Below are 27,443 nucleotides of genomic sequence, written 5' to 3'. Positions count from 1 at the left end.
AAGCAAGCCAGTATTCCCTTCATGTGCTCCTAGAAATGAAGACTTCATATTCTAAATACATCAATTTCCCCCAATTTAGTAAATAAATTTAATTAAGTTCAAGCCAGAAATCCAAGGGGAATTATATTTTTACTTGAACCAGTGATTCTAAAGTTTGTCAGAAGAATATGTTTTTTAGAACACCAAGATAATTTTGAAATAGAACAGTAAGAGGGCACTTCTCCTTCAAGATATTAAAATATTTTCTAAAACTACAGTAATTACAATGAAGTGGTTCTGAATGGGGAAGTAGAAAACTAGACTAGAATAGAGTTCAGAAGCATTCGAGGATGTAGCGAGGTACTTGATATATTTAATACTCGTATGATAACGTATAAACTCCCACAACCACATCTCTTCTCTACCAACATCTATGCTCATATATTGTCTTCCTTCCCTGGGCTGTACATTGGAAAACTGGCACTTTTATCTAAGATCAACCATTGGTGTTCTGTACTAGTGTCCATCCTCTTTCCCTTCCTCAAGGACAGTTCTAGAGCAATATTCACCTCTCTATCATCATCAATTTTTCCCTCTCTACTTATTCATTACTAAATCATTCCCGCCAGCATTCCAATACATAGTTATTTCTCACTTAAAAAAAAAAATAAAAGAGAACAAACTGATGGTTGCCACGTGGGAGGGAAGTTTGGGGGACAGTGTGAAAAAGGTGAAGGGATTAAGAAGTACAAGTTGGCAGTTACAAAATAGTCATGGGGATGTAAAGTACAGCATAGGGAATACAGTCAATGACATTGTAATAACTATGTATAGTGCCAGGTGGGGACTAGATTTATCAGGGTGGTCACTTTGTTATATAAGTGTATGACCACTATGCTTTACACCTGAAACTGATATAATACTGAATGTTAACTGTAATTGAAAAAAAATACACCAACAAATTTCTCTTGACCCATCTTGTCCTCCAGCTACTCCTCCAGTTCTCTGCTCTCATGTGCAGTGATCGCTTCATAAAATCTCTATTCACTATCTTCAAATCCTCCTTCCATTTTCTCTGAGTCACTCCAGACAGGCTTTTGTCCCCATCGCTCCACCACGACTCTTGGATTTTGCTTCCACGTTGCTAAGTCTACCGGTTTATTTTCCATGCTCATTATACTGACTTGACTATTGACTGTTTTTGATGTAGCTCATCACTCCATCCTCCATCAATACTTTCTTCACTTGATTCCGAGACATCTCCCTCTCTCCATCTTCCTCCTACCTCACTGGTGAGTCCTCCTTTGACTTCTTTGTTGGTTTTTCCTCTTCCTGCCAACTTCTTAATGTTGAAATGCTCAGACTTCAATCTTTGAGCTGCTTCTTCCCAAGTTTAGGACTTTAAATGTCATCTGTACACCAGAAACTCCCAAATACACATCTGCAGCCAAGATGATGGCGTCTACTCTTCTATGTCTGGAACATGTCTCAGACATGGCACACCCAAACTGAAATCATGATCTTCCCCCAAAACTCTTCTACCCAATGTTTCTAATTTTTTTAATGGCAGCTCCATTCTTCTTAGCGCAGGCCAAAAAACTTACAGTCACCTTGAGTTTGCTATTTTTTCTGACACCTGTTTCCAGTCCATCTAGGACATTCTGTAGACAACACCTTCAAAATATATTTTTACCACCTTCACTGCTCCCATCCTGGGCCAACCCATATTCCTCTCTTGGAATACTGTAAAAACCTAACTGGCTTCCCTACTTTTACCTTTGTTGCTTCTCTTCAAATCAGATCTCAACATGTCAGCCAGTGTGATCCTTTAAAAATGCAATCAGATTACGTGACTTTTCTTGTAGAATCCCTTTGGCTACTACTATGATACTCAGAGCAAAAGCCAGAAACCCTACAAAACTTTATAAAACGCTATGGGATTTGGTCCCATTGTCTCTCTTTATCTCACTTCCTATTATTCTTTTCCTCACTACTCTGCTCCAGTCACACTAGCCACCTTCCATGAATATATCATATGTGCTCCAACCTCAGGCCCAATGGCACTAGCTGTTTCCTCTGTCTTGAAGTGTCTTCCTTCAGGACATATACATGACTCACTCCCTTCCATCTATCAGGTCTTTGTTCAAATAATACCTTCAAAGCCTTAGATATGATTACAACCTCCATCTCTCAGCATCCCTCATCCCAGTCCATTTATTTTCACTGTAACATTATCAATTTCTAATGTTATTTCATTCATTTGTATGGTTAATATCTTCCCCCTCCCCCAACTAGAATGTAATATCCATGGAAGGAAGGATTTTGTATGTTCTGTTCACTGCTCTAGAATGGCTCCTGGAACATTGTGGATGCTCGGTACTTGTTTTCATTGAGATATAATTTACGTACTGTATACAATTCCATGGTGTTTAGTGTATTCATGGAGTTGTGCAATCATCATCACAGTTAATTCCAGAACATTTTCATCACCCCAAAAGTAAAACTCATACTCATTAGCTATGATCCCAATCACCCCATCCTCTCCAAGCTTAGACAAACACTAATCTATTTTATGTCTGTATAAATTTGCCTGTTCTGAATATTACATATGAACGAACTTACACAAATGTGGTATTTTACAACTGACTTCTTTCACATAGCGTGTTTTCAGGGTTCATCCATGATGTAGCCTGTATTGGTATTTCATTCCTTTTTATGCCTGAATAATATTCCATTATAAATCACGTGGAAGTAAACTTTTAAAAACATATTGATGCCACATGGAATTGAATCATGAGAGATCGGGGGCTGGGTGTTGGCATCCTTTGAAAACATTCGTGTGATTCTAGGATGTAGCTTGGGGTTGACAGCCATTGCCGTAGGGGAGATCTAGGTTTTGGTTAAGACAAATAGGTAGAGGGAGCAAGAGAGTTTGGTCCAAACAAGACTATGACACTAAAGGACAGGTGGGAAGGATTGTGCAACAGTGGGGGCATGAGTCTGTAGGATGGGATGGAGAAACAGAGTAGCATGGTGATAACTGAAAGGAACAGGGACAGTGAACATACATGACCTTGAACGTCCAAATTAAACCATTACCCCACATTGTTTCTATCCAAAGAGTAGCACAGAGGGTGGTGACTGAAAAGGACGGTCCTAGAGGGTCCAAATAAAATTATCTAAAATTGTTTCCAGCTAAAGTTGTCTGCTGGGCAGACAGACAGACATGGGCAAATTCATGACGGCATTTGCACTCTATTCATTAATCTGACCTAGCGATTTATAGACAGAACAAACATATGGATTTATTATTGGTGTTAACCCTTCCAAGCCTCAATGTCCTAAGCCAAAAAATAAAGGTGTCTACTTTTCGGAACCCCTGTAAGAGTTAAATGAGACAATGAAAAACAGTGAATGTATATGAATAAATTTTGTAAACATTTAACACGTTATAAACATTGGTTGTTTTGTTACCATCATATTAGGAGAAACTGGGAGCTTTACCTCATCAGGAAGTTCCCTTTTTTCCTTTGGAATATGCCAGTTGGTCAGTTTTCAGAGGATTCTGATACGCGTTTGGTGTGAGGATTAGTTAACCTTGGCTCAGGGCAGGAGCTTCTCTCTAGCAAAAGCTTCTTTCCAAAGAGGGGAGCCTCTTTCCTTCTCCCTGCACCACCCCTTCAGCCTTATCTTATAGTAGCATCCTGACTGACATGTTGACACTATTTAATGAAGCAATTAGGTGGAGCTTTGCTGACTTACTAAGCTGACTTTGGACTTAAAGGGCTCCCTCTTTGCACTTGGTTTCCAAACTCATTTTCCTTTCTATAGACTCTTTCAAGGAATTCTCAAAAGAGGAGTGGACTTAAAAGAAGATACACATGGATTAAAGTTTATTTAAAAAAAATTTTTTTTATGCAGTCACGCAACTATCTATTTGAATATAACAGTATAAAGAAAACATCCTAAAATGTGTTTATAAACATTTAAGTCTCAAAGTATGTCACAGTATTTATGATATTCTTTAACATGACTTGGCTGCTTCATTTCCCCTAGTAGACTAACCTGACCATTAAAAAGGGGGGAAGCTGGGATTCCCTTTGATCCCCTGCATTCCACTTTACAAACAGTAGGTGCTCAAACAATCTATAGAATTACAATACAAGACCTACATGCGTACCTTCTGTTACTCCTGTTAGCTTCAGAAATTCAAGTTAATTCAAGCCTCCAGTTGTTTCAGGTTGTTTCTATTATGTAGAAAGTAACAAATTAAAGCCACATATCTTTTACTAACAGGAGAATGCTCATTTCAAAAGATACCAATCGGCTTGTGTCGTTAAGGAAACTATATCAAGTCAGATACCAAGGTTTGTCGCTAGGAGATACAGAGTTTATTTCTAAGAGCATTGTAGTCACCAACAGTGCTATTTTTCCTATATCGACATCAAATTGACCCCTCCAGCTTTACTGTGGGAATTTTTCCAACACTTTGTTTGCTGAAGCTCTGTGGTCAACCAATAAATCATACTCTAGCTGCTGTGGCCTTGGTGGCTACTCCAAGTAGGGCTCTTCCTATAATCCCTTACGGAGGCATGTTTCCATCAAGCCTTGGGAGTAGCTCCTTTTTCATCTTGTTCATTTTGGTGTCTCCAGACAGTGTTTTATATGTAGGAGGTACTCAATAAACGTTTGGTGACTGATGACCAAACAAATAAATTGCTTCCCGTGATCTTGTTTATTTTTGGTAAAGTCAGTCCATTTGTATAAAGAATGATCCTTATTCCTTAAAATAGATTATTCTTTTTCTCTTTCTCTTTCTCTCTTTTAAAGCAGACAGCTCCCTAGTTTTCAATGTTACTTTCCACAATCACAACATAGGCAGAGGAGAGATTGTAATCTAAGTTCCTGGGCACAACTGGCAAGCTGATGGAGTTCTGGTGGACTCGATACATTCCATAACCCATCTCAGAAAGAGAAGTCATCTCTTTGTAGTGGTGGCCTGTAGTGAAAGATGAAATGCCTGAGCAAGATAGTGCATTTTAGCATTGCTTATGTGGGGTGATTACTCCATTGGGCAAATACATTTCTGTTGTCCTGCCATACTTCTTGGTGTCTAAATTCACTCTCACCTTGTTGGAATAACTTTGGATGTATGTATGGGTCAAAGCCCCTTTCACTTGAGGCCAAATAGCTGTAGTAATAACCAAGATGCTGAATACTGCAGTTGACAGAATTCTGAGAGGTGAGTACCAGGCTTCTCGGGTCCAATTGTATGTCATGATGAGAGTTTTATTTCCCATCAGAGAGTCCACAGAGAATTTGCATGTGTTCTCTTGGCTCGGGTTTCTTGTTTCCTTGTCTGTGGTTCTGAGACATTTACTCTGCCACTCTGTCAGTTTATTGCATCTAACTCTGATTTTCAAGGTTTCCATCCCAATAACTAAAGGCCTGGACTTGATTGCCATGTTGACGGATGATGCTACAATTGCCGCCTGGAGTAACGAAGGACTGCCCAGTGATAGAATGTCAACCGAAAACGCCACTATCCTAACACACTGTGCGCGCTGGCCCCTAATGATAGACCCCCAGCAACAGGGAATTAAGTGGATCAAGAATAAGTATGGCACTAACCTGAAAGTCACACATTTGGGCCAGAAAGGGTATGTGAAATCTGAAGGATTGGCTTTCTGTTTAGCCGCTGTGAAATAGGTCTGATTTATACAAAGTCCTGGCATGTGTTAGACCTCTCTGCCACTATGAAATGTGACAATTTGGTACTACTTGTTTATGTGCCTGCTCATGTTTCACATAAAGTATCAGTTGAAAAAGCATTTACGGTGGGCAGTATCCACTTACACGAAGAGGAACTTAGATTGGAGGTAAGAATAAACACTGCATTTGAGAGGAAAAATATGTTGATTTCATAAGGCCAAGAATGGAAATATAATGTATTATAATCCATCCTTAGAGCATTTAGCATATGGTAACACAAGAATTGTCACCTGCATAAATAGGTTTAATGATGTTAATAGTCAGATTCCTAAATATATACTTTGCTTCCAGTAGGATTTTAACATGGCTAGAAGTCCCAATATTGAATGCTTGAAGATAATTTAATTCCCTAGTCAAGTTTTACATGTTGCTTTTGAGAACGGACTCTACCCTGAGATTTCCTGTTATTGGGTCTTCATCACAGTGCTGTCTGATAAGTAGAAAGCTGTCTTGCATGTAGCTGGATAAATACATAATTTGCTGTTGAATAAATAATTTTAGATTTACTGATATTTCATTTAACCCTTCCATCGTCTTTCACATGTAAAATGAAATACGGAATTTCTGTAGTTGTGCAGATAAATGTACTCCTTGCTTTTCTGAACACTTGGAGAAAGTGATTTCCAAAGGGGACAAACTATTTTTGAAGAGTAAGAATGAAGTAAAATGATAGTTCCACCTCTTTACATGACTGAACCTAAAGGCTTAAAAAAAAAAATGAAAATATGATAAAACCATAAGGCATTTAATAAAATTTGATTTTTTTAATCAAAAAAAGACCTATTGAATAAATTTAAATTGAAATCTATGGTGTTTAGAGAGTTACATTTATTTCAGCCCTGATTATTATCAAAAGTAACTAATTTGCACATAATCTTCTTAGTTCAAACTGTTGAAGGTCACTTGGAAAATATAACTAAAATTTATCTCAAAATCTAATCTTTAATTTCTATGTAATCTAGTTAAGGAAGAATACTACTTTATTAAATAGCTTTCTCTAAGTTAGTTTGTCTCATTTAAAATATCTACATGAAATTAAACATAATTTAACATAAATAATTTTGAACATTTTTCCTGTGCTTATTTGTGTTTTATTATCTCCATTCTGACTGAATTTTAAGGTTTTTGAATGTGATTGAAACTGCTTTGGCCTTTGGAGATGTCGTCTTAATTGAAAACCTTGAGGAAACAGTAGATCCAGTCCTTGATCCACTGCTTGGCAGGAACACAATTAAAAAGGGGAAGTAAGTATTTCTGAACTGTTAACATGTATTGTGTGCTACATACGCGTTTGATCATCAGCTTCCATTTCTTAACCTCATCATCAAGTGCAATCTATTGACATCCTTTTGGTGCTATTTCTGAGTTTCCATTCTATGGAACCTACATTCCAAGACCACAGCAACCTCAATATGATCTATTCTTTCAGACTATTTGTTTGGTGGATTTAGGTTCACGTTATCCAATTCCTGACTTCCAGGCCGTAAAATGCATTGTCACAAATCTGAGAGTAGTTGCTCCTTTATTAGTTTATGCTAGTGTTTCTCTAACTTCAGTACTTTAAAAAACACCTTTAGTATGTTTGCCTGAACTGCATATCACTTGTATCCCTATTTACTTTATATTTTTCTCGAAAAACAATTTTAAGTCCACTCACTATATTTTTTTAAATTTAGTCTCGTCGCAAGTAATAGCATCTACAAAATCACGGGTTTACTGTGTTCTATTTTTTTCTAATACACTTAAAATATAACCATTGAGGAAAAAAAGTGTTTCTTAGAGGATCCCCAAAGTCACCCCCCATCCCAGCACTGGTGGATTACCAATAAGTGGGGAACCCACCCCCCTACCCCCACGCCTGTGAGCTCTAGGTGCTGTTCTAAATGGCTGACATTCCCCCAGGGACACCTCTGCTCTCCAGAACATTCTCCCAGGGGCACTGAAGCCATCTCCAAGGAATCATCATAAATGTGTCAAAGGTCAGAGGCAGCAGTTACCTCTCTCACCAAGCCTGCATGGCCTCAGGGGAGATTGGGACATCCCGAAGGCTCTTTGTGCCTCTTCACTCCAGAAACCAACATTTTCTAGGTTTATTTTACTGGATTTCATTCTCCTTTTCTGTTTTTTATTTTTCTTTACAGAGATGTAATTTTAGATCTTCCCCAACCCCCTTCTTCTTTGACACCCACTCTCTGCCTCAAAGTTATCTGTCTCCTTTTTCATCACTGGATTATTCCTGACAATTTTAAGTAGAAACAGGCCTACTACTTATGGATGACTAACTTTTGTTTTTTAAATAGTCTCTAACTGATGAGTATAGTATGTATTATACAACTCACCAAGTAAATCCATTTACAGTGACTGACAACTTATAATTGTTTAATAAACCAAACTTTACCCCAGACATGCATTTAGAACAATCTAATAAGCCACTTGACAAACTGTAACTCTAACATAAATATAATTGTAGCTGTATTTGATGTGTTAAAAATATAGTGTAATATCTGGAAGGTCACTAACATGAAATCCTTATTATTAAGGTTCTGACTCTATTATGAAGGCCTAAAGTTTTTTGACAGTGAAATACATATTCTCTAGCTTTAACTTGGACTTTCAGTAACACAATTTAAGGGTAAAACATTTGGTGACTCTCTCTCTATCTATAATATAATACATATTTATTTTTGGATAATCCAACATTTCAGAGACTGAAAAATTTGAGTCATGGTTTTTCCTCAATATGGATATAGTTAAGTATCAGTGAGAATCCCGGAGGCCTTTTATTTTAGAAGCAAATTATTTTACATAGAGCATCATGTCTTTATCCCAAAATATCAGGCCAGAACAATGTATTCCAAATAAAAATAATACTTACTGAATAAGTATGCTCTATTAGGCTTTATGGAGCACATATCATTCCAGCATTTTTTACAAGGTCAAGAGAAATTAAAATGATATGTAAGAATATAACAAGTGCTGTTTATTTCTGTACAGTTATTACCTTAACAATCCTAGCTCCTAAACTCTTATGTGCAAAAACAACCACTTGTATGAGGGTAAATTTCAGATCTGTATCTCCAGTTTTTCTCACTTCCCTTTGCCATGCAGATGCTTTCAGAGTATTTTTACCCAGAGGATCTGAGTGCTAGTGGAGTCCTTATATATTCTATATTCTATCAGCCACTGAATAAACCTTCTCTGAGCACTGCTGTATGCCAGGCATTGTCGTAAGGGTTGCAGGTTCAAAGTATGATGAGATATAGACCCTGCTCTTAAAGAAGCTACCTTTCCCTAGAGGAAACACAGACCTATAAACAATAAAAGGAATACAGTGCCATTGGTGAGATGATAGAAGTATGCATGGCAAGAAGTTGTCAATCCCATAGTGGAGACTTGGAAAGGCTTTATGGGAAAACAAATTACATTTGATTACATTGACATTTAATGTGAGTTTTGTCAGATAGACAAATGGGAGAAGAGAATCATAGAACGAGAGACCTAATACCAAACAGCGAAACGCATGAAACAGCCCAACATCTTTGAGGAACTGCAAATAGGATCCAAATCAGTGAAGAGTTTTGTGTTGGGGAGGAAAAGAGAGGAGTGTGGAGAGAAGAGTGCACTGGGAGAGGCGAAACTGGAGCGATGAGCAGGGCCCAGAACATGGATGTCCTTGGGCACCCACAGATGACCCATAGAGTTTTCCTATAGATTGACAATTATTTGTATTCCTCCCCCCAAATACACTCAAGGAGCCCATTCCTATCAGTAACACTAATTGACAATAGCAATAGTTTTCCACCAAAGAACCATGCCTTCCTGGATAACAAATCTGGAATCTCATATTTTCACTTGAGAGTCATGAACATAAGTCTTGGGGAAGCTAGTGAAGCCTCTGAAGCATGCTGGGAGTAATGCGATCAGATTTATGTTTCTGAAAGGTCACTCCACTGGTGGTGTGAAATATTGATTAACGGGGCATGGACCTAGAGCCAGAGTCTAATTAGCAAACAATTAGAGTAATCCAGTTGAGACATAATATGAGCCTAAATTGAGGCTGTGACTGTAGGGATAGAGAGAGGACAAATCAAAGAATTTTCAATCAGTTAATACCATCAGTTCACAGTCATTACTTGGATATTGTTGGTAGGGAGGGTGATTGCCAGTCTTCTGCCAGGTTAAATGATGGTGTGATTTCTGGAGAGATGTGATATAGGAATAGAATTAAGTATAGGGAAATATTTCACATAGAGATTCAAAGATTGTGGTGCTGCTTTAACATACATTCTCATAAAGGAAGTCTGAGGAGCCGTTGGACATGTAAGTAAGGAGCTTCATAAGGAGACCTTGGCTGAACATGTAGATTGGGAAACATCTACACAGGCACATAAGTAAGCCATCATGGTAGATGTGATTATCAACAGAGATGCTATACAGTTAGAAGAACAGCGGGTGCACTCACTCCACAGATGGGAAAAAATGGCTGCTGAATGAGCTTAGTTAATGCTCTTGGAGGCCCTATGACTCCGTGAAGTTTAATATGTGGAAACCTAATTTCTTAACCAGCTTTTCCAAATAAATTGGCATTACCATCTTTCAGTAGAAATCCTATGAATGCTACTTCGCTAAGCTAACTCTTAATTTTTTATTCCGCTTTTTCCCCCTAAACCTTGTTTATTTTCCCACCAACGTTTTGGAATCTATGTCTCGATTTCATATCTATACCTTATGGTATAGTTCAGGCCTTTCATTTCTTTATGCTGACTGAAATAATATCTTTGCATCCTTTCTCTGCTCACCTCTCTCCAACCCAGAGAGTGGTTAAAATAATCTTTTTTTCTAATATTGCTTCTATCTTAACTCCCCTGTTCAAGAACGCATTAAAAATCTCTAATGCCTATTGCATTGAATTGAATTGAAGCTCTTCTATTAAGCCTACAAAATGCTTTATCTGTTTGATACTTCTGGATATCCTTTCACCAACCTCATTTTTCATTACTTCACGTAGGTAATCCCCCGTCCCATGATGTGCTGTTAACTTTTCTTTCTACAAGTCCCAAATTCACTTAAATGCAACTGCTATTTAATCAGTTAAATGGGAATTTAAATTTTCCACAATTAATGCCTCCCACACATACTATATTCCATACTGTATTATTGTGTTATTTTGCCTCATATGTCTCTCTTACAATGTACTTAAATATTTTTTATTCCTATATATCCTAACTGAATTACATGCTTTCTGTGGATAAGAATCATATATACTATATGCCTTTGGAAAGATGCTTAATCAAAATAAAAACAAAACAATAAAACATAGACTTATTTCTGGCACTATGTTAGGTTAGATGTGTGAATACTGAAAGACAACTGAATATGTTAGTTAAAATATTAAAAACACATTTTGTCATTTAGCTGTCATCTTTTAGTCACACACACACACACACACACACACACACACACACACACACACACAAGTATGACTAAACAGCAGGAATCAGAGAGACAAGGAACACCAAAACTGGTTTTCTTTCTGATGTACTGGTTAAAACCTGATGACCTTGAATTCCTGTTTTGATGGGTATAGAGAGAGAGAGCTTGGTCCAAGCCTAGGGTCTATTCAGGGTGTAAAGTCTATTAAGAGATACCTGTATAATATTATAGCTTCAAGGGCACACACCTTTGTTTAAGGGTAAATTTGTTTAAAATAAACAAAAATACTAGCACTAAAGAAAGGAAACTTTCTTTTCTCTATCTTCTCATTGAGAAGAGGTAGGGAAATATTCCTTGAGCATTCCCAACCAGAAACCATCCTTCTTAGGAATGTTCAAGACAGATTTTTACTACTCATATACACTAAAAACCTCAAACCAATAACTTAATTTAAAGTGGCTTTGGGTTGGTCATACCCTAATGCCTTTGGCAGAAGCAAACAAAAATTCTATCTGGAATAGTGTACCTAAATCCAGACATTACAGGATTGTGAAGGATCCCAATATACATGAGCTCACAGGCAAAAAAAATCACAGAACACGCAAGGAAACACGGCACCATGAGCAAGAGCCAATAGAAGCATTAAATAATAGAATCTTTATCACATTGCTGCTTTATTATATATTTTTTGATTGTGAATAAGGATGTGTTCATTAGCCTTCCATGAATTGTCTGTTGTTAACTTTTACTAATTTTTTCCACTAGGTTTTTCATCACTTTCTTTAATTCTTCAAATTGTTTTTGCTTTCACTCATTGTACACTTTCTTGTTTTCCAATATGATTTTGAAGTCATTCTTTCTTTGAATATGTGTCTTCCCATCATTTTCATAGGATTGGCATGGGAAGGCAGCTAAACGTAATGCTCAACCCCCTGTCTTGAACAAGCTACACATGCATTTTCAAGAGAGCCTTTAAGACTGAGATTGGTCTTGTGCACTAGTGTACTGTTGTTAGAGACTAGCATTGAAGTAGAAATAGTAGTAAGATGAAACTTAGTTCAATCTGTCTACTGCACTCTAGTTTGGTGATATGGGCTAAGTAGTTTAAACTGTTTTCCATGTTTACATTTTCTTATCTGGTGAGAAAAAACACAAAAGAGCATAGCACATATAGGTATTCAATATATATTACTTTCTTTGAATCTTTAACCAATGACAGGTACAGTCTGTGCATGATTGGGAGCATGAATGAGATTCTAAGCCAGAGCTCCTGAAGTAAGACTGTCTTTTGGACATGGGATGTGTAGGCAAACCTTGAATGGAGCCAGGAAGCATATTAGGAAAAAGGGAGGGAATGAGTCACGTCTTTTATGTTTCAGATTGCCTCCTAAGAGGAGTGTTGAAGGTTTTGGTTTGTAAAATATTATTATTTAACATTGATACATATAAAAACATATGCATATATAAAAGAGACAAAGCATAATGATAAATTAGATATTTACCTATCATTCAAATTATGAACTGAAAGATTCCCAACGTTTGTTAAGCCAAATGTGCTCCACTCCTTTCCCATTCTGCTTCCTCTGTCAAAGGTAGTCAGTATTCCAAATTTTGTTATCACTTCATTACTTTATTTAAAATAGTTTCATCATATGTACCTATGCATTTTCCAAAACAATGCATTGTTTATTTTTATTTCATTTGGGGCTTTATAAAAATGCCGTCCTAGTGAATATATTTTAAAGGGATTTGAATTTTTTACTCAGTATGATATTTCTAAGACTTACCTATATTCTTGCTTTTCACTCTTATTCTTTCATTTTTATCACTATACTGTTCCATAGTATGTCTGTTCCTCTATCTAATGTTCTTATTGAAGGACATTCAGGTTATTTTCAATTTTTTTTGCTATTACAAGCCATGTTCCTATGAACATGAATACACTGAATATTCATATACACATCTACAGATGTACACACACAGCAAGAATTTCTTCAGAGTAGAATAGTTAGGTTATGGAGTGTGTACACAGTCAACTTTAAAAGATAATGCCAAATTATTTCCCAAAGTGTTCGTACAAATTTACATGTTCACCAGTAGTGCCACAAGCGTTGTGGAATCTTTCACAGAACTGAGTTAGGGACTCGCTCTTCTGCTGTCTTCTATAGTAATACTAAAGATTTCTGTATTTAATACCATTAACCACTTCTTCCTAGGAGGAACTATTCCTGCCTCCTGTTTTTTCCCTACCTCTTATTTTTGAATGGAAAAAAACCTGAGGACGCTCGAAATTTTGAGAATAGTTTTATTTATAAAAACTTTAAAAGTACTTTGGAATAAAGTTTAATATTTTAATGATTGTATTCTTTTCACCTGACAAGAAGTATGTTTAAACAAAGCAAATACTTTCTTGTTCCTTTATGTAATTCTTCAAAAAGAGGGAGAGAGAAAAAAACTTTATAAACTATTTACCCATATGAATTAGCAGGGGATATGAAAAAATAAAAATAGATTGATAGAAACAGGGATTATTTTTCTTTCTTTTAATGCAACAAATAAAAAACTGGGAGGAAACAATGGAAAAGGAAATTAACAGGAAAATGATATAAGCTTTGTTTAATAATAGGTACCCATTTGCAATGTTGAAACAGGAACAGAATTTTTTTTTTTTCTTAGAGATAGAAAAATTTGAGTGTACCTTTATCGCATCCCAAACGAATCTACATGTTTGTAAATTTTCTAATAGGTGTTCCTGTTCTGATCTCCAACAATGAACATTTTATTTGATTTTTTCTATCCCCTTCTGCCTTTACATTTCTTTCTTTATACAAATGTTTCCCTTGGTATTATTAAGACAAAATAGCATTGAAAACAAGAAAAGTAGGGGGAAACAACCCACAGGGATTGCAAAGCTGGTGCATTCACCTAGAATGTCTTTATCACATTCTTCAAATGCAAATTGGATAAGACTTTCATACTCCTGAGAGAAAGTCACATCCCCCAGAAAGTTTCTGACTATTAATAGTGTTTTTGTTTATCTTAACTTCTGTTTGTTTGGGGGAGGGGGCTTTTTATAAACTAATATTAGTTTATTCTTCCTAATAATGAATGTCTGAGAAGATGCTTTAATAGATAAAGCATAGTCCAAAAGTTGAAGTTCATTAATAATTGGAATGTTGTGGAGTATGAAGTAATGAATACTAATTACTCCTTTCATGTCTGACAACTCCCTGTGGACTAATACATCAGCCCAGACTTTAATTTGGTTCTAGTAATGGTTTCGTCAATAGCACATTAAATCTGTGTTTGAGAAGATATACAGTTGAACCTGACCCACATAGATGATGCTGCTGTCATAAAATGGCCACAGGCTGACAACAGCTGGGTAATTACAAATAATTAAATTCACCAAACTCCAGACAATCCTAATTTTAGGTAAAATATATCTTACGGTATCAATCGACAGAAAACGTATCTGGGAAGATTTATCAACATGTACTTTTTCCAAAGCAAATTTACTGGCTTACATATTAGAGAAGTTGCTGATCTGTGAAGCATCTTCATAAAATTATATCTCTTTAATCTTTCAAATCCTCCAGACATCACTGAAGTAATTTTTTAGCTTTAATTTTAGCTGGAGTAACCTTACTGTAAGATGTAGCGTGAATGGAAACTACATACATGTTTCTAATATAAATATTTTAAAATATTTTTTAAATATTTTTAAGACATTTAAAATATTTTTAAATATATAACTATTTTAAGACATTTTAATAAATAGTTTAACTATTACAAATATTTTAAAAGACATTTTATACTTTATATTTACTTTTATATAGTTGTTTTTTAGTAATAGTATTTAAGTAGCGTTCCCTAGAAAATAACTTAAAACTAATAGAAATATTAGCTACGTGTGTGTACACACACGTGCACGAGCAGTTGGACAATTAAGTTCGTGAACTCATCCTAAAAAAAGTGCTGCATACCTCATTGCTGAATATCACTATGGTCACCTTCGAAGTCCTCCCCTTGGGAAGCTATGCACTGATGCCAGCACCTAGTCCACCTTCAAAGCAATTTTGGAACTCTTTCTGGAATGGCCATCAGAGCTGTTGTCGTCTTACCCTTGATGTCATGAATGGCATCAAAATGTTTTCCTTTCAATATCTTCTTTATCTTCAGATAACGAAAGAAGTCATTGGGGGCCAGATCAGGTGAGTAGGGAGGGTGTTCCTATACAGTTATTTGTTTACTGGCTAAAAACTCCCTCACAGACAGTGCTGTGTGAGCTGGTGCATTGTCGTGATGCAAGAGCCATGAATTGTTGGCAAAAAGTTTAGGTTATCCAACTTTTTCACGCAGTCTTTTCAGCACTTGCAAATAGTAAATTTGGTTAGCTGTTTGTCCAGTTGGTACAAATTTATAATGAATAATCCCTCTGATATCAAAAAAAGGTTAGCAACATCATTGCAATAAGTTCACGAATTTAATTGCAGACCTTGTGTGTGTGTGCGTGCGTGCGTGTGTGTGTGTGTGTGTGTGTGTGTGTTACTTATATATCTCAAAAGGGAAATAATCTGCCATGATTTTCTTTTTTAGCTTTGTTTTTCTGTTCAGTGGTACTTGGACTCTTGAAATATTAATCTTTTTAAAAATTCTAATTGAAGTTAGCTTTTATCTCTGAAGGATGTGTTGGTTATATTAACTGTATGAAGCAACAAGACAATTAACTCATTTCTATTCAGGCCCTTTCTTTCCTTCCTTACCTTGCAAGTCTTGCCAACTGTGCAGCTTTCAGCAGAAACCTTTCTTGAGGAACCGGGTTGGACCAACTCGAGCAATCCTTCCTGCCCAGGTTGCTAAGTAACACCTCCCCTCTGCCTCCCGCTACCTGATCCTTTCAGGGGCACTCAGCTGGAGCTGTTGGAGCTCACAAGTCTAATCTAGAAGCTTTTAATTTTAACAGCAGGACATGCAGTAAGGCTTTTAGGTGTCCATTGAAAAGATTTTTTTCCTTCTCCTGAGTGTTTTTCTTTTTTTCTTTCAACTAGTGGGACTATGTTATTTATTTATCTCAAAACCCACCTGCTATCTCTTTACCCTGACACATCATCTCCGATGAATCCTGGAGAATGGAATTCCTCATAATTGGAGAACTTGTTAGCTATCTGAATGGTCCATCGTAGGGTGAGAACCTTCAGTATAATAACATAATATCTTAGGGAATTTCTCTCCAAACAGCGTTATGAAAAAGGTTTTGCAAATCTTTTTTAAAAACAGACTCCTACTGCAGCTATTCCTAGTAAAAACTTCTATCTGCTACAGAAGCAAGTCCGTATTCTAAATTGAAGATGCTGCTTTTCCAAGTTTGGTTTTAGATGGCAATAAAAAATGATGGTGTTTGTACAGGTACTCAGAACATCTGATCACTAGAGAAATTTATTTAGGATTTTATGATCCAAGACTGATGGCATTTTCACCAGTAGCTACACTAAATCTTGAGAACAGTTCCAACAAAAGTAAAAGATACTTCCTTAGTGTCCAGACATGCATCTTAGAAATAAGACCACGAGATGACACTCTCTAGTTCAGATAATCATCTCTACTGAGGCAGCTTTTACTGAGACAATGCTGCCTCTCTCAACTCACAGAGATTCTGGCTTTCAGGTAAATTTGAAAGCTGGGAGAAATGTTTCCCCATGTCTGTCACAGAAATGCTGTGAACATTAGCCAAGAAATCATTTTCAAGTGTTTATAATGTAATTTCCATATCAATCTTCCTCAACAATAATGACCTTCCATGACTTGAAGAAATTAGGAATATTTTCATCCCAGAACAATGTTTGGCTGGATTTTGAATAAACTTTTGAAAGAACTTTGAAATTCCCAGTGTACCTGATTTTTATGCCAACCTGACATATGGAAAACTGAATTTATAGTTAATCTGTAAATGACCGTATTTATTATACAACAATTCATTCAGCTAAGTAGTGAGCATTCATTCAGCTAAGTAGTGAAAAACGTAAAAGATATTTTCTTTTCCTGAAAGCCAGAAGTTGAAAAGCTTTTTTGTAAATGAAATGATTTATTTTTTAAAATGTTATGAGTTAATTAATTCATTTTATGTAAATATCTACCAGAAATTATAGTTCTTAGATTAGGGCTGGGCACCTTGATAATCAGTGCTCTTCTCCTTCCTAAACAGGGAGAAAATTCCTCACCAAAGATCAGCAGGGTGTGTGCTCTGAGCTGTGTCTTTATAGTTTTTTCTCTAGTGGCCATAGGTTGTTACTGAGTCAATCAGATTCTCTCAGCACCGTTTCGTGATCAATGGTCAGACAGGTCAACAGAGGTTGGGGTTACAAGCTGTCCCCCTCAGACAGAGCAAATTAATCTGCAATCTGATGCAGTGAAATGAGCTTTAGACCAGGAGTCTAGAGACTCAGGCTCTAGTCCCCACTCTGCCACTAAGCTCTGTGACCTTCGACAAGTCATAAACTCTTTGGGTCCATAAAAAGGGATCAGCTGAATGATCTCGAAGGGCTCTTCTTGCTTTAACATTACCACTCTGCTAGGTGAGACAGTGTTTGTGCCTCACCCTATGTCCTATCCAATTAAACCACGGTGTTGGTATTAGAGAACACATTTCAGTTGTGAGCTCGTATGATTGGTGTCTCACCTCCAAACCAGCAATTCTCAGCCAATGAGAAGTGAGAGGGGGCAGGAGGTGTTCTCTCCCTTGGAGAGAGATATGAAAACCCTCGGAAAGCAATTCCACTGCAGGTTCAGAGATTCCTGCCCACCTCCTTGATTCTCACTGTGATGCAGTGTCACGGGCCAGCGTCCTGTTCCTGGGGAGCATGGGACTAGAAAATGAATTAGGAACTACTCCTTTAAGAAAGTAGTCCCACATCTGAGATTTATGTTGCTCTTCACACCTGCTGTTGCTTCTCATTGGAGTTTAAGTTCAAGAGCTCTTAGCTGCCCTCTGTGATCTAGCGTGTTGACCTCTGGATTCGTGTCTTTCACAGAAACAACAAAATGATTGTTTGTTTTTCCCTCCCCTCTGGTTAACTCCGTTTTTTGGGTGTGTTTTTTTTTTTGGTTTTTTTTTGATCCTTCAAATCACGAGAGAGCATTAGCAGTCCATTTAGTTTTCCCAGGTAGGAGATTCACCAAAAATTAACCTAGCAGCAATGATAAAACCTACTGGGTCATTATATAGTTTTTGCCTTTCATAGATCATCAACACCCCAATTGAGGATAATTGATTATCTCTGGGAAATCTAAGCTTATAAAATAATGTTCCAGAGCAAAATGTAAAACCAATTTTATAGGCAGTCATCCTTCTCTTTTCCATCAGCATAGCAGAGTCCCCTGTGCCCCATCAGTTAACTGTCTCTTCACAGAGAAAGACCTGTCCCTGCAGCAGCAGAGTTCTGGTTCTCAAACTGTGAATGTTTCAGGGTATAGGTAGATGTGCAAGGGAGATTTGCAGCCACAGAGTCACCTCGGAGCCATCTTATGGAGAGTCGCTGTCACTGAGATATTTGGTTAAATGCATATTTAACCAGTTAAAAGCTTTTGTCACCTGCATCCGGAAGCAAAACTGTCAGAACTTCATGATCCATGTTGGCCAGTCCCACACTTTTTTCTTGAAAGGCTAGGGAGGCAGAGCACAGTTGTGTGTAGTGGCTGATTGGAAAAATCATGGCTTGGTGTTACTGGGAAATCCAGTGAGATTAGCTGCATTGCTCTGAGAGGAGATTACACTGACACCACCAACTGCTGTGGTCCTCTAGAGTGGCAATCAGTGAACAGCCTGTCCTGATAAGGCCTGGGAGCTAAAAATGGTTTTTGTTGTTGTTTTCTTTGATTTCTTTTTTATTTTATTTTAATTTTTCAATTACAATTGACATACAATATTATATTACTTTTAGGTCTACAACATAGTGATTAGACATTGATATAATTTCCGAAGAGCTAAATCTGGTTTTAAAGCATTTCAATAACAAAGAAGAACATATGGCAGAGATGTATGTTGCTCTCAAAGCCAAAAATATTTGCTCTCTGGCTCTTTACAGAAACAGTTATTCAACCCCTGCTCAAGAAGAATTTCTCCCCAAGGCCTGAACACCTGTGACTTTCAAAAATGTTAATGCTCCTGCTGGGGGGTTCTGATTCACACACACACACACACACACACACACACACACACACACACATACACACACTCCACACGAACCTCAAAATTAGTCTGACTTCTAACTGCAGTTTCTAATCCTGCCACAATAAGCTGTCCCATTAGACAACAATTATGAAATTTTAGACTGGATTTATTCAGTGTTCTTCATTTAAATTTAAATATTTAAAGTGTAAAAATGTTTAAATTCTCTTTTCATCTGGGGATACAGGTTCTTGGTTAAAACAGGAAGTTTATGAACCCAAACCCAGTGAAAATTCATAAGCAGATGAGGGAAAATTCAACCTGAAATCATGGAAGATTGTGACACACTTGGCATTTCTCTGAGACACTGCCAAGGCAGGAATGAATTCAAACTCAGACGGAGCAGTAATCAGAAAGTCACAAGACATCCACAGAGGTTGATTTAAAGTATCGGTTTTATTATTGTGGAGATGTAAATGAGTATAAACTTTGGTATCTTTTATGTGTGGGAACCCCAGGTAGTAATTACACAAAATCTTCACTCTTGAAACTTCCTTTAAAAGCCAATCATGCAAATTTTGACATCTAGGCTAACAGTAATACAGTGAATAATTCTAGCAAAGGAAGATTTTCTCAAAGCTTACTTGTGAGATCAATTTTGGAAACACTTAGAAAGGGAAACCCAACTAAAAGGAGAAATTTTGATGATGCTCCCAATGTAGATATGATTGAATATGTCTTCAGTTAAAAAGAAGGTTAACTAAGAAATGTGTTCTTATCAAATAAGGCCATCCTGTGAAAAACCTCATAATGTTCAAAAGTCAAGCATGAACCCCTGAGAAACTACAGTTAGCTTGGTTAATTATTATACCTTATCGATTGATAAAAGTTCAAATGTAATTGATTGAACTCCCAATAGATTGTTCTCTTTTTTCTTTTTTGGTAACATCATTACTGAGGTATAATTCACATACATTCAATTTAATCATTTAAAGTGAACAATTCAGTGGTTTTTAGTGTATTCACAGCATTGGGCAGCCATTACCATAATCATGTTTAGAACCGAAACTCTTGAGCAGCCATTAATCTACTTTCTGTCTCTATTGATTTGCCAATTCTGGACATTTCCTATAAATAGAATCATACAATATGTAGTCTTCTGTGATTGGCTTCTTTCACTTGGCATAATGTTTTCAAGGTTCATCCATGTAGCAGGTATACTACTCTTTTTTACGGTTGAATAATATTCCATTGTTTGGATATACCAGTTTGTTTATCCATTCATGAGTTTACAGACATTTGGATTGTTTCTGCCTTTTCGCTATTACCATGTTTCCCAAAAAATAAGACCTAGCCAGACTATCAACTCTAATGCGTCTTTTGGAGCAAAAATTAATATAAGACCCGGTCTTATATTATTTTTTGCTCCAAAAGACGCGTTAGAGCTGATTGTCCGGCTAGGTCTTATGTTTGGGGAAACACGGTATGAATAATGCTGCTATGAACATTTGTGTACAAATTCTATGTGGACATATGTTTTCCATTCTTTTGGGTACATACCTAAAAGTAAATTTGCTGGGTTAAATGGTAACTTTATGTTTAAGATTATGAGAAACTATGAAACTATTTTCCAAAGTGGTTGCACCATTTTACATTCTCACTAGCAGTGTATGAGAGTTCTAATTTCATTCCATCCTCACCAACACTTATTATTGTCTGTGGGTTTTTTTGTTTTTTGGTTTGATTTTTTTTTTGTGTGTGTGTGTGTGTTTTATAGCGATCTAGTAGATATGAAGTGCCCCTTCACTGTGGCTTTGATTTGCATTTCCTTGATGGCTAATGACGTTGAGCATATTTTCAGATGCTTATTGGCCATTTGTATATCTTCTTTGGAGAAATGTCTATTCAGATCCTTTGCTTATCTTTTAACTGGGAAGACTTTTGATTGTTAAATGCCTGTCACATTGTAGGCACTTAATATATATTTATTTATTGACCAAATAAATAAAAGAATGAATGGATCAGTATGTAAAATTTTATACCTATAATACCTATTATGAAACAGTAAGTAATGGTGGTGTTTGTGGCAAGCCATGCTGTCTTGGTAATGGTTATATGCCAAGTGCCTACAAGACTCTCTGACAGCCTGGCACAGGGTAGGTGTTCAGTAACAGCTTGTTGAACGAATGAATGTTGGTTGCAACGTGCTCATGATAAAAACAAATAAATGAAGAAATTATCTGTAGGATACATGATCATTTAATGAACATGATATCAACTGGAAAATATATGCAAATGTGTGAACAGGTAGAGGCAGATCCTTAACCTGTGAAATAAGGATCTGTGGTCCCCGGATGCACTAGCAACTACTGCCTGGTTCACTTACAACAATTGGCCTGTCTCTTGATAGTCTGTGTTTTTCTTTAGTGGTGATGTGAATACTCATATTTTTAATTTTTTTAAAAGGGAAGTATGTGTTATACAGATATATACTGGCTTAGAAAAGGGTTGCTACCTGAATTGCTTTTTTTCCTTCTGGAAAAAAAATTAAACAGGAAGTCGTGACAAAGTAAACACCAACCAAAACTAAATAACGTGAGTGGGTTCACCACTTAATTTAGTAAAGAGTACCTCCCATGGTAGCTTGTTTGGCAGATCTTTTTCAAGCTTGTGAAAGCTTTTGTTGCAAATATAAGATCCCTACAAAGGGATCAAAATTTGAGAACTGGATGAACACAATAAGTCATGAATCTCATTAATCTTTAGAGATTCTTAGCTCTAATCTTAGTGATTAAACCTTCAATGATTGAGTGATTTGATTTAGTGATTAAAGCTTTAGTGATTTAAGAAAATTATGGGTTTTTTTAAACAATATTTACACAATATAACAAATTGTTTCATAAAAATCTCTCCAGTCCAATAAAGTGGCCAGTGGCTCAGAGGCCCTTTCCTCACCATATGACACAAGAGACGTAATCTCAAGGCAAGACACAATTATAAAACATCCACCAACAGGAACCTAAAATATTGCCACATATGGCATTCTGGGTATCTCTCCTCAAGTTAAAAAAAAAAAAATGTTGTAAACATTATGACATTTTAATAAAAAGGAACATTGCCTGAATGCTGAACTTATTAAATGATGCCTTTTTCTTAATCTACCCAATTTTCCAAAATTGATAAACTTAGTAAACTAAACATCTCACCTGTAAGTCAGTGAGATAAGTAGTATTTCTTTTTCATGGTTATATAAAATATTTAAAATAAAAATAATATGGACTTTGGGTAACATTTTATCATCATTATGGTGATACCTCTATAATTAAAAGACTTTATACACTGAATAGGGAAGAATCCAGAATTTTTGTAAGTTTTTAAGATAAAATAGGAGACTGAGAAGCCATTCCTTGCTTCCGCCACACCTCCAGGCTTCTTGTATGAATTTGCACTCCTACACAGTTCGGGCCACGTTGACGGAAGAGTTTGAGAAGTTTCAGTATTCGTGGTTTCTGTCTGATGCATGAATTTAAAAACTCCCCTTTACTAGGTAGGTCCTCATAGCAGGTTCCTGGCAGACAGCGGGACACAACCTCCACCAGACCACAGTGCTGAGGCAGGGAAGCTCTGCCTTGACCTCTCTCTCCTCCTGTACACCTGATCTCCGGTTAGCACTTCCAAGGCCATCCAGAAGACCCGAGAGGGCATCAGAGCCCAGGTGATAAAGTCCTTAGAAGTTAGACCCCAGCATCTGAGATAGAAAAAATGTCAGGCCATCTCCTCAGGGAGAGGCTGCATTCATTCAGAGCTTTACTTGCGGTTACAGCAACCACCTCCAGGTAGCTCAAACAGCATGGAGACCATGTTGCATGGCTGTAGGGTGTCATAGTAATGGAGGCAAAAATGCAGGCAGGCTTCAAGGAAGATGGGACCTGGAAGTCTATAAACCCCAAGACATGCTCCCTGTGCATTGCTTTTGAATATTGGTTTAATTATTCTTCCTTGGGAAACCAGGAGTACCTTTCTCTGCTGCTTGTTTCACCAGGAGGACAGAGTGATTTCAACACAAGTTTTCAGGTTCTACTTCCAACTTTCCCTTCTCTCTGCCCCAATCCCAAATCCCAGAAAAGTGTACTCTGATTGGAACAGCTTCTATGAAGTGCCCACTTCTGGTCCCTGTGGCCAGCGGAACAGGGATACAAAATAGAAACATGGTTGCTGAGAGCCCACCCCTGTGGGAGATGGAACTAGGAGAAATATGATCCATGCATTCCGCAAGGAGGATTCTTAAACATTGTTTTTGAGCCAGTGCCGGAAGCACTGGAAAGTAATGTTAAGTATGTGTGCATTTTTAATATATATACATTTTAAATATTTATACATACACCTGTACACAAATACATGCAAACACATACATACTCATTTTATCCTTAAAGGATAACAATGTTTAATAGAAGGTTGATCACAGAAAGTATAATAGAAGCTAACATTTGTTGTTTTAGGAGCTTTATATGATTCGTTGTATTTATAATAAGTGTTACAGTGACACTATGAGTTGAGTACTGCTATTACCACCATTTTACATAGGAGGAAACTTAATCATGTGGAGGGTTAGTGGATAATTCCTGTTCTTCCTGTACTTTAGGGAAACCGAGAGTAGCTGAAAAATCCTGAATCACCTGGTCTTACAGCCTAGATATATTATCAGAATACAGGAATGAAATGACACCTTAATATCAGTTATGGTTCAGGGGAAGCTCCTGAATGTCCGTGTTATGTCCCTTTTAGGTATATCAGGATTGGAGATAAAGAATGTGAATTTAACAAGAATTTTCGTCTCATCCTTCACACAAAACTGGCAAATCCTCACTATAAACCAGAATTACAAGCTCAGACAACCCTCCTCAATTTCACAGTCACAGAAGATGGTCTAGAAGCCCAGCTGCTGGCAGAGGTGGTCAATATTGAAAGGCCAGATTTGGAGAAACTTAAGGTAAAAATTATGAAGTCATCCACCAACACTTATTCAGTACCTGCTTTACATAAATTATAGTGCCAGACACACACGAGTATAAGATAGGATTCCTGCCTTCCAGCATCTTGCAAGCTAATGAGAAAAATGAGGATGTATTTGAATAAACAATTCAAAGGTACTCCTGACATAGGAGGTAGCTAGGGTTGTGCCTCAGGTAGGAGATACGCTGGCTCTAGGTCTAGTTTCATGCATGTGACTAAGACAAGCAAAGGGGCATAACAGTCATGGGAAACAGGTATGTGTTTCTGCAGGTGTATTCCTTTGTGGGTTAGATGATCACAACCACTTCAGCCACGGCAAAAGAACGAGAAAGAGTAATGGAGTACGACTGGGAAAATTAAGGGGTGGTAGCTGGTTATGACTATCCCGTAAAGGAAAATTTATGGCTTTAAGTCCATTGATTAAGAAAAACTACTGAAAATAATTAAATTCAATGCTGAACACAGAAAACAACAGAGTAAGACTAAAAACAGGAAGAAGGCAGTGGCAGAGTTGAGTATTTGCAACAGAGACTTTGTGGCCTACAAAGCCAGAAATATTTACTATCTGGCCCTTTATGGAAAGTTCGCCCTTCCTGGTAGAAACTAATGGTGGTTCCTGGAACAGAACCTTCCGCATCAGCATCAGATAGGAACTTCTTTTAATGCAAACTCCCAGGCCACAAGGACCATGTCCGAATTCAAGACACCTAGTGACCATATAAGAAAATAGTCGTGTCATGGTAACACACATTTTTTTCTTTTTTCCAAAAGTCTCGATAGTTTGGTTAATTTTTGTGATTTCACTTTTTTTTTTTTCTAAAGATTTTATTGGGGAAGGGGAACAGGACTTTATTGGGGGACAGTGTGTACTTCCAGGACTTTTTCCAAGTCAAGTTGTTCTTTCAATCTTAGTTTTGGAGGGCGCAGCTCAGCTCCAGGTCCAGTTGCTGTTGTCAGTTGCAGGGGGCGCAGCCCACCATCCCTTGCGGGAGTCAAACCAGCAACCTGGTGGTTGAGAGCCCACTGGCCCATGTGGGAATCAAACCAGCAGCCTTCGGCATTAGGAACACGGAGCTCCAACTGCCTGAGCCACCGGGCTGGCCCTGTGATTTCACTTTTGATAATGAACATTTTCTAACATGATAGTAAAGAATATAGTTACAAATCCCCGTATGATCATTGTCCAGCTTCAATAATTATCAACATTTTGCCTCCTGTCATCGTTTTATCTCCATAGAAGATTTGCTCCTATGTTTTCTTCTAGAAATTTTATAGTTTTACCTCTTAAATTAAGTCTGTGATCCATTTTGAATTAACTTTTGTATATAGTGTGAGGTACAGATCCAACTTCATTCTTTGGCATGTGGATATCCAGTTGTCTGACACCATTTGTTGAAAAGACTATCTCTCCTTTGAATTGTTTTTGTTCCTTGTTAAAGATCAATTGACTACATTTCTGTAAATTTATTTGTCTCTTCTTTCATCGATACCATACTTTCTAGATTAGTGTAGCTCTATAGCAAGGGTAATGTCAGTCCTCTGACTTTGTTCTTCTGTATACTGTTAGCTCTTCTGGATCTTAATATCTTTCCATGTGAATTCTAGAATCAGTTTGTCAATATCCACAAAATAATGTACTGGGATTTTGATTGCTATTGTGTTGAATACCAGACAAGAAGACATAATATCTTAACAGTATTGAGTTTTCCCCTCAGGCATATGGAACATCTCTCTGTTTTTTCAGATCTTTGATTTGTTTCATCAGAATATCAGAGTTCTTCGTATAGATCATGAACATAATTTCTTAGATTTATACTGAAGTATAATTCAATTTTTGGTGCTAATGTAAATGGTACTATGTTTTAAATTTCAAATTTCAATCGATAATTGCTGGTACATAGAAAAGCAATTGATTTTTGTATATTAACCTTGTATCTTGTAGCCTTGTTATAATTTCTGATTAGTTTGGAGTTCTTACATTGATTCTTTGGGAATTTCTACAAAGACAAGCATATCACCTGTGAACAAAGACTGTTTATTTCTTCCTTCCCATTCTGTATACCTTTTATTTCTTTTTTGTGTCTTATTACATTAGTTAGAACTTCCAGTAAAATGTTTAGTAGAAGTGGTGAAATGAGATATTTCTGCTTTATTTCTGATATTGAAGAGAAAGCATCTAGTTTCTCACCATTAAGTATAATGCTAACTATAGGCTTCATTTTTAGATGTTCTTTATCAAGTTGAAGAAGCTCTCTGTTGCTTCACTGAGAGTTTTTATCATGAATACGTGTTGGATTTTGTCAAATTTCTGTATCTATTGGTATATTGTAATTTTTCTTCTTTAGTCTGTTGATGCAGTGGATGACATTACTTGACTTTTGAATGTTGAACCAACCTTGCATACCTGGAATAAATCCTACTTGGTATGGTATATAATATTTTCACGCATTGTTGATTTGATTTGCTAATATTTTGTGGAGGATTTTTACATCTACGCTCATGAGAAATATTGGTATTTAGTTTTTCTTTCTTGAAATGGCTTTATCTGGTTTTGGTATTAGGATAATGCTGACCTCCCAGAATGAGTTAGGAAATATTCCCTTTGCTCCTTTTTTTCTGGAAGAATTGTAGGGAATTGTTATCATCCATAAATCTTTGGTAGAATTCATCAGTGAAATTATCTGGGCCAAGTGTGTTCTTTTGGGAAGATTATTGTCAATTCAAGTTTTAAAATAGGTACGGTACTGTTTTGATTATCTGTTTTTCCTTATTTGAGTTTTTGATAGATGTGTATGCCAAGAAATTGAACTACTTTATCTAAGTAGTTAAATTTGTGGGCATAAAACTATTCATAATATTCTTTTATTATCCTTTAATGCCCATGGAATCAATAGTAATGGCCCCTCTTTTATTTCTGACATAGTAATTTGTGCCTTCTCTCTTTTTTTCTTGGTTAGCTTGGCTAAAGATTCATAAATTTTATTGATCCTATAAATAACCAACTTTTGGTTTGTTGAATTTTTTTCATTGGTGTCCTGTTTTAAATTTTATTGATTTCAGCTCTAATTTTTATTGTTTA

At 36.7% G+C, this 27,443-nt stretch overlaps 1 protein-coding gene across 1 annotated transcript in view; it reads left to right on the top strand.

The window, feature by feature from the left end:
* The window catches only part of DNAH11 (dynein axonemal heavy chain 11), a 287,546-nt gene that overhangs the window by 205,452 nt on the left and 54,651 nt on the right, over positions 1 to 27,443 (top strand). Inside the window, exons 64-66 of the mRNA XM_088797701.1 lie at positions 5,404 to 5,639; positions 6,873 to 6,995; positions 24,137 to 24,341. Coding sequence (XP_088653827.1) covers positions 5,404 to 5,639; positions 6,873 to 6,995; positions 24,137 to 24,341 — 564 coding nt within the window. The remainder of the gene's footprint in view (positions 1 to 5,403; positions 5,640 to 6,872; positions 6,996 to 24,136; positions 24,342 to 27,443) is intronic.

The sequence above is a fragment of the Rhinolophus sinicus genome, chromosome 4 (assembly GCF_057876585.1).
Source record: "Rhinolophus sinicus isolate RSI-liver-muscle chromosome 4, RSI-T2T, whole genome shotgun sequence".
NCBI lineage: Eukaryota > Metazoa > Chordata > Mammalia > Chiroptera > Rhinolophidae > Rhinolophus > Rhinolophus sinicus.
This window is presented reverse-complemented; position numbering and strand designations above follow the sequence as displayed.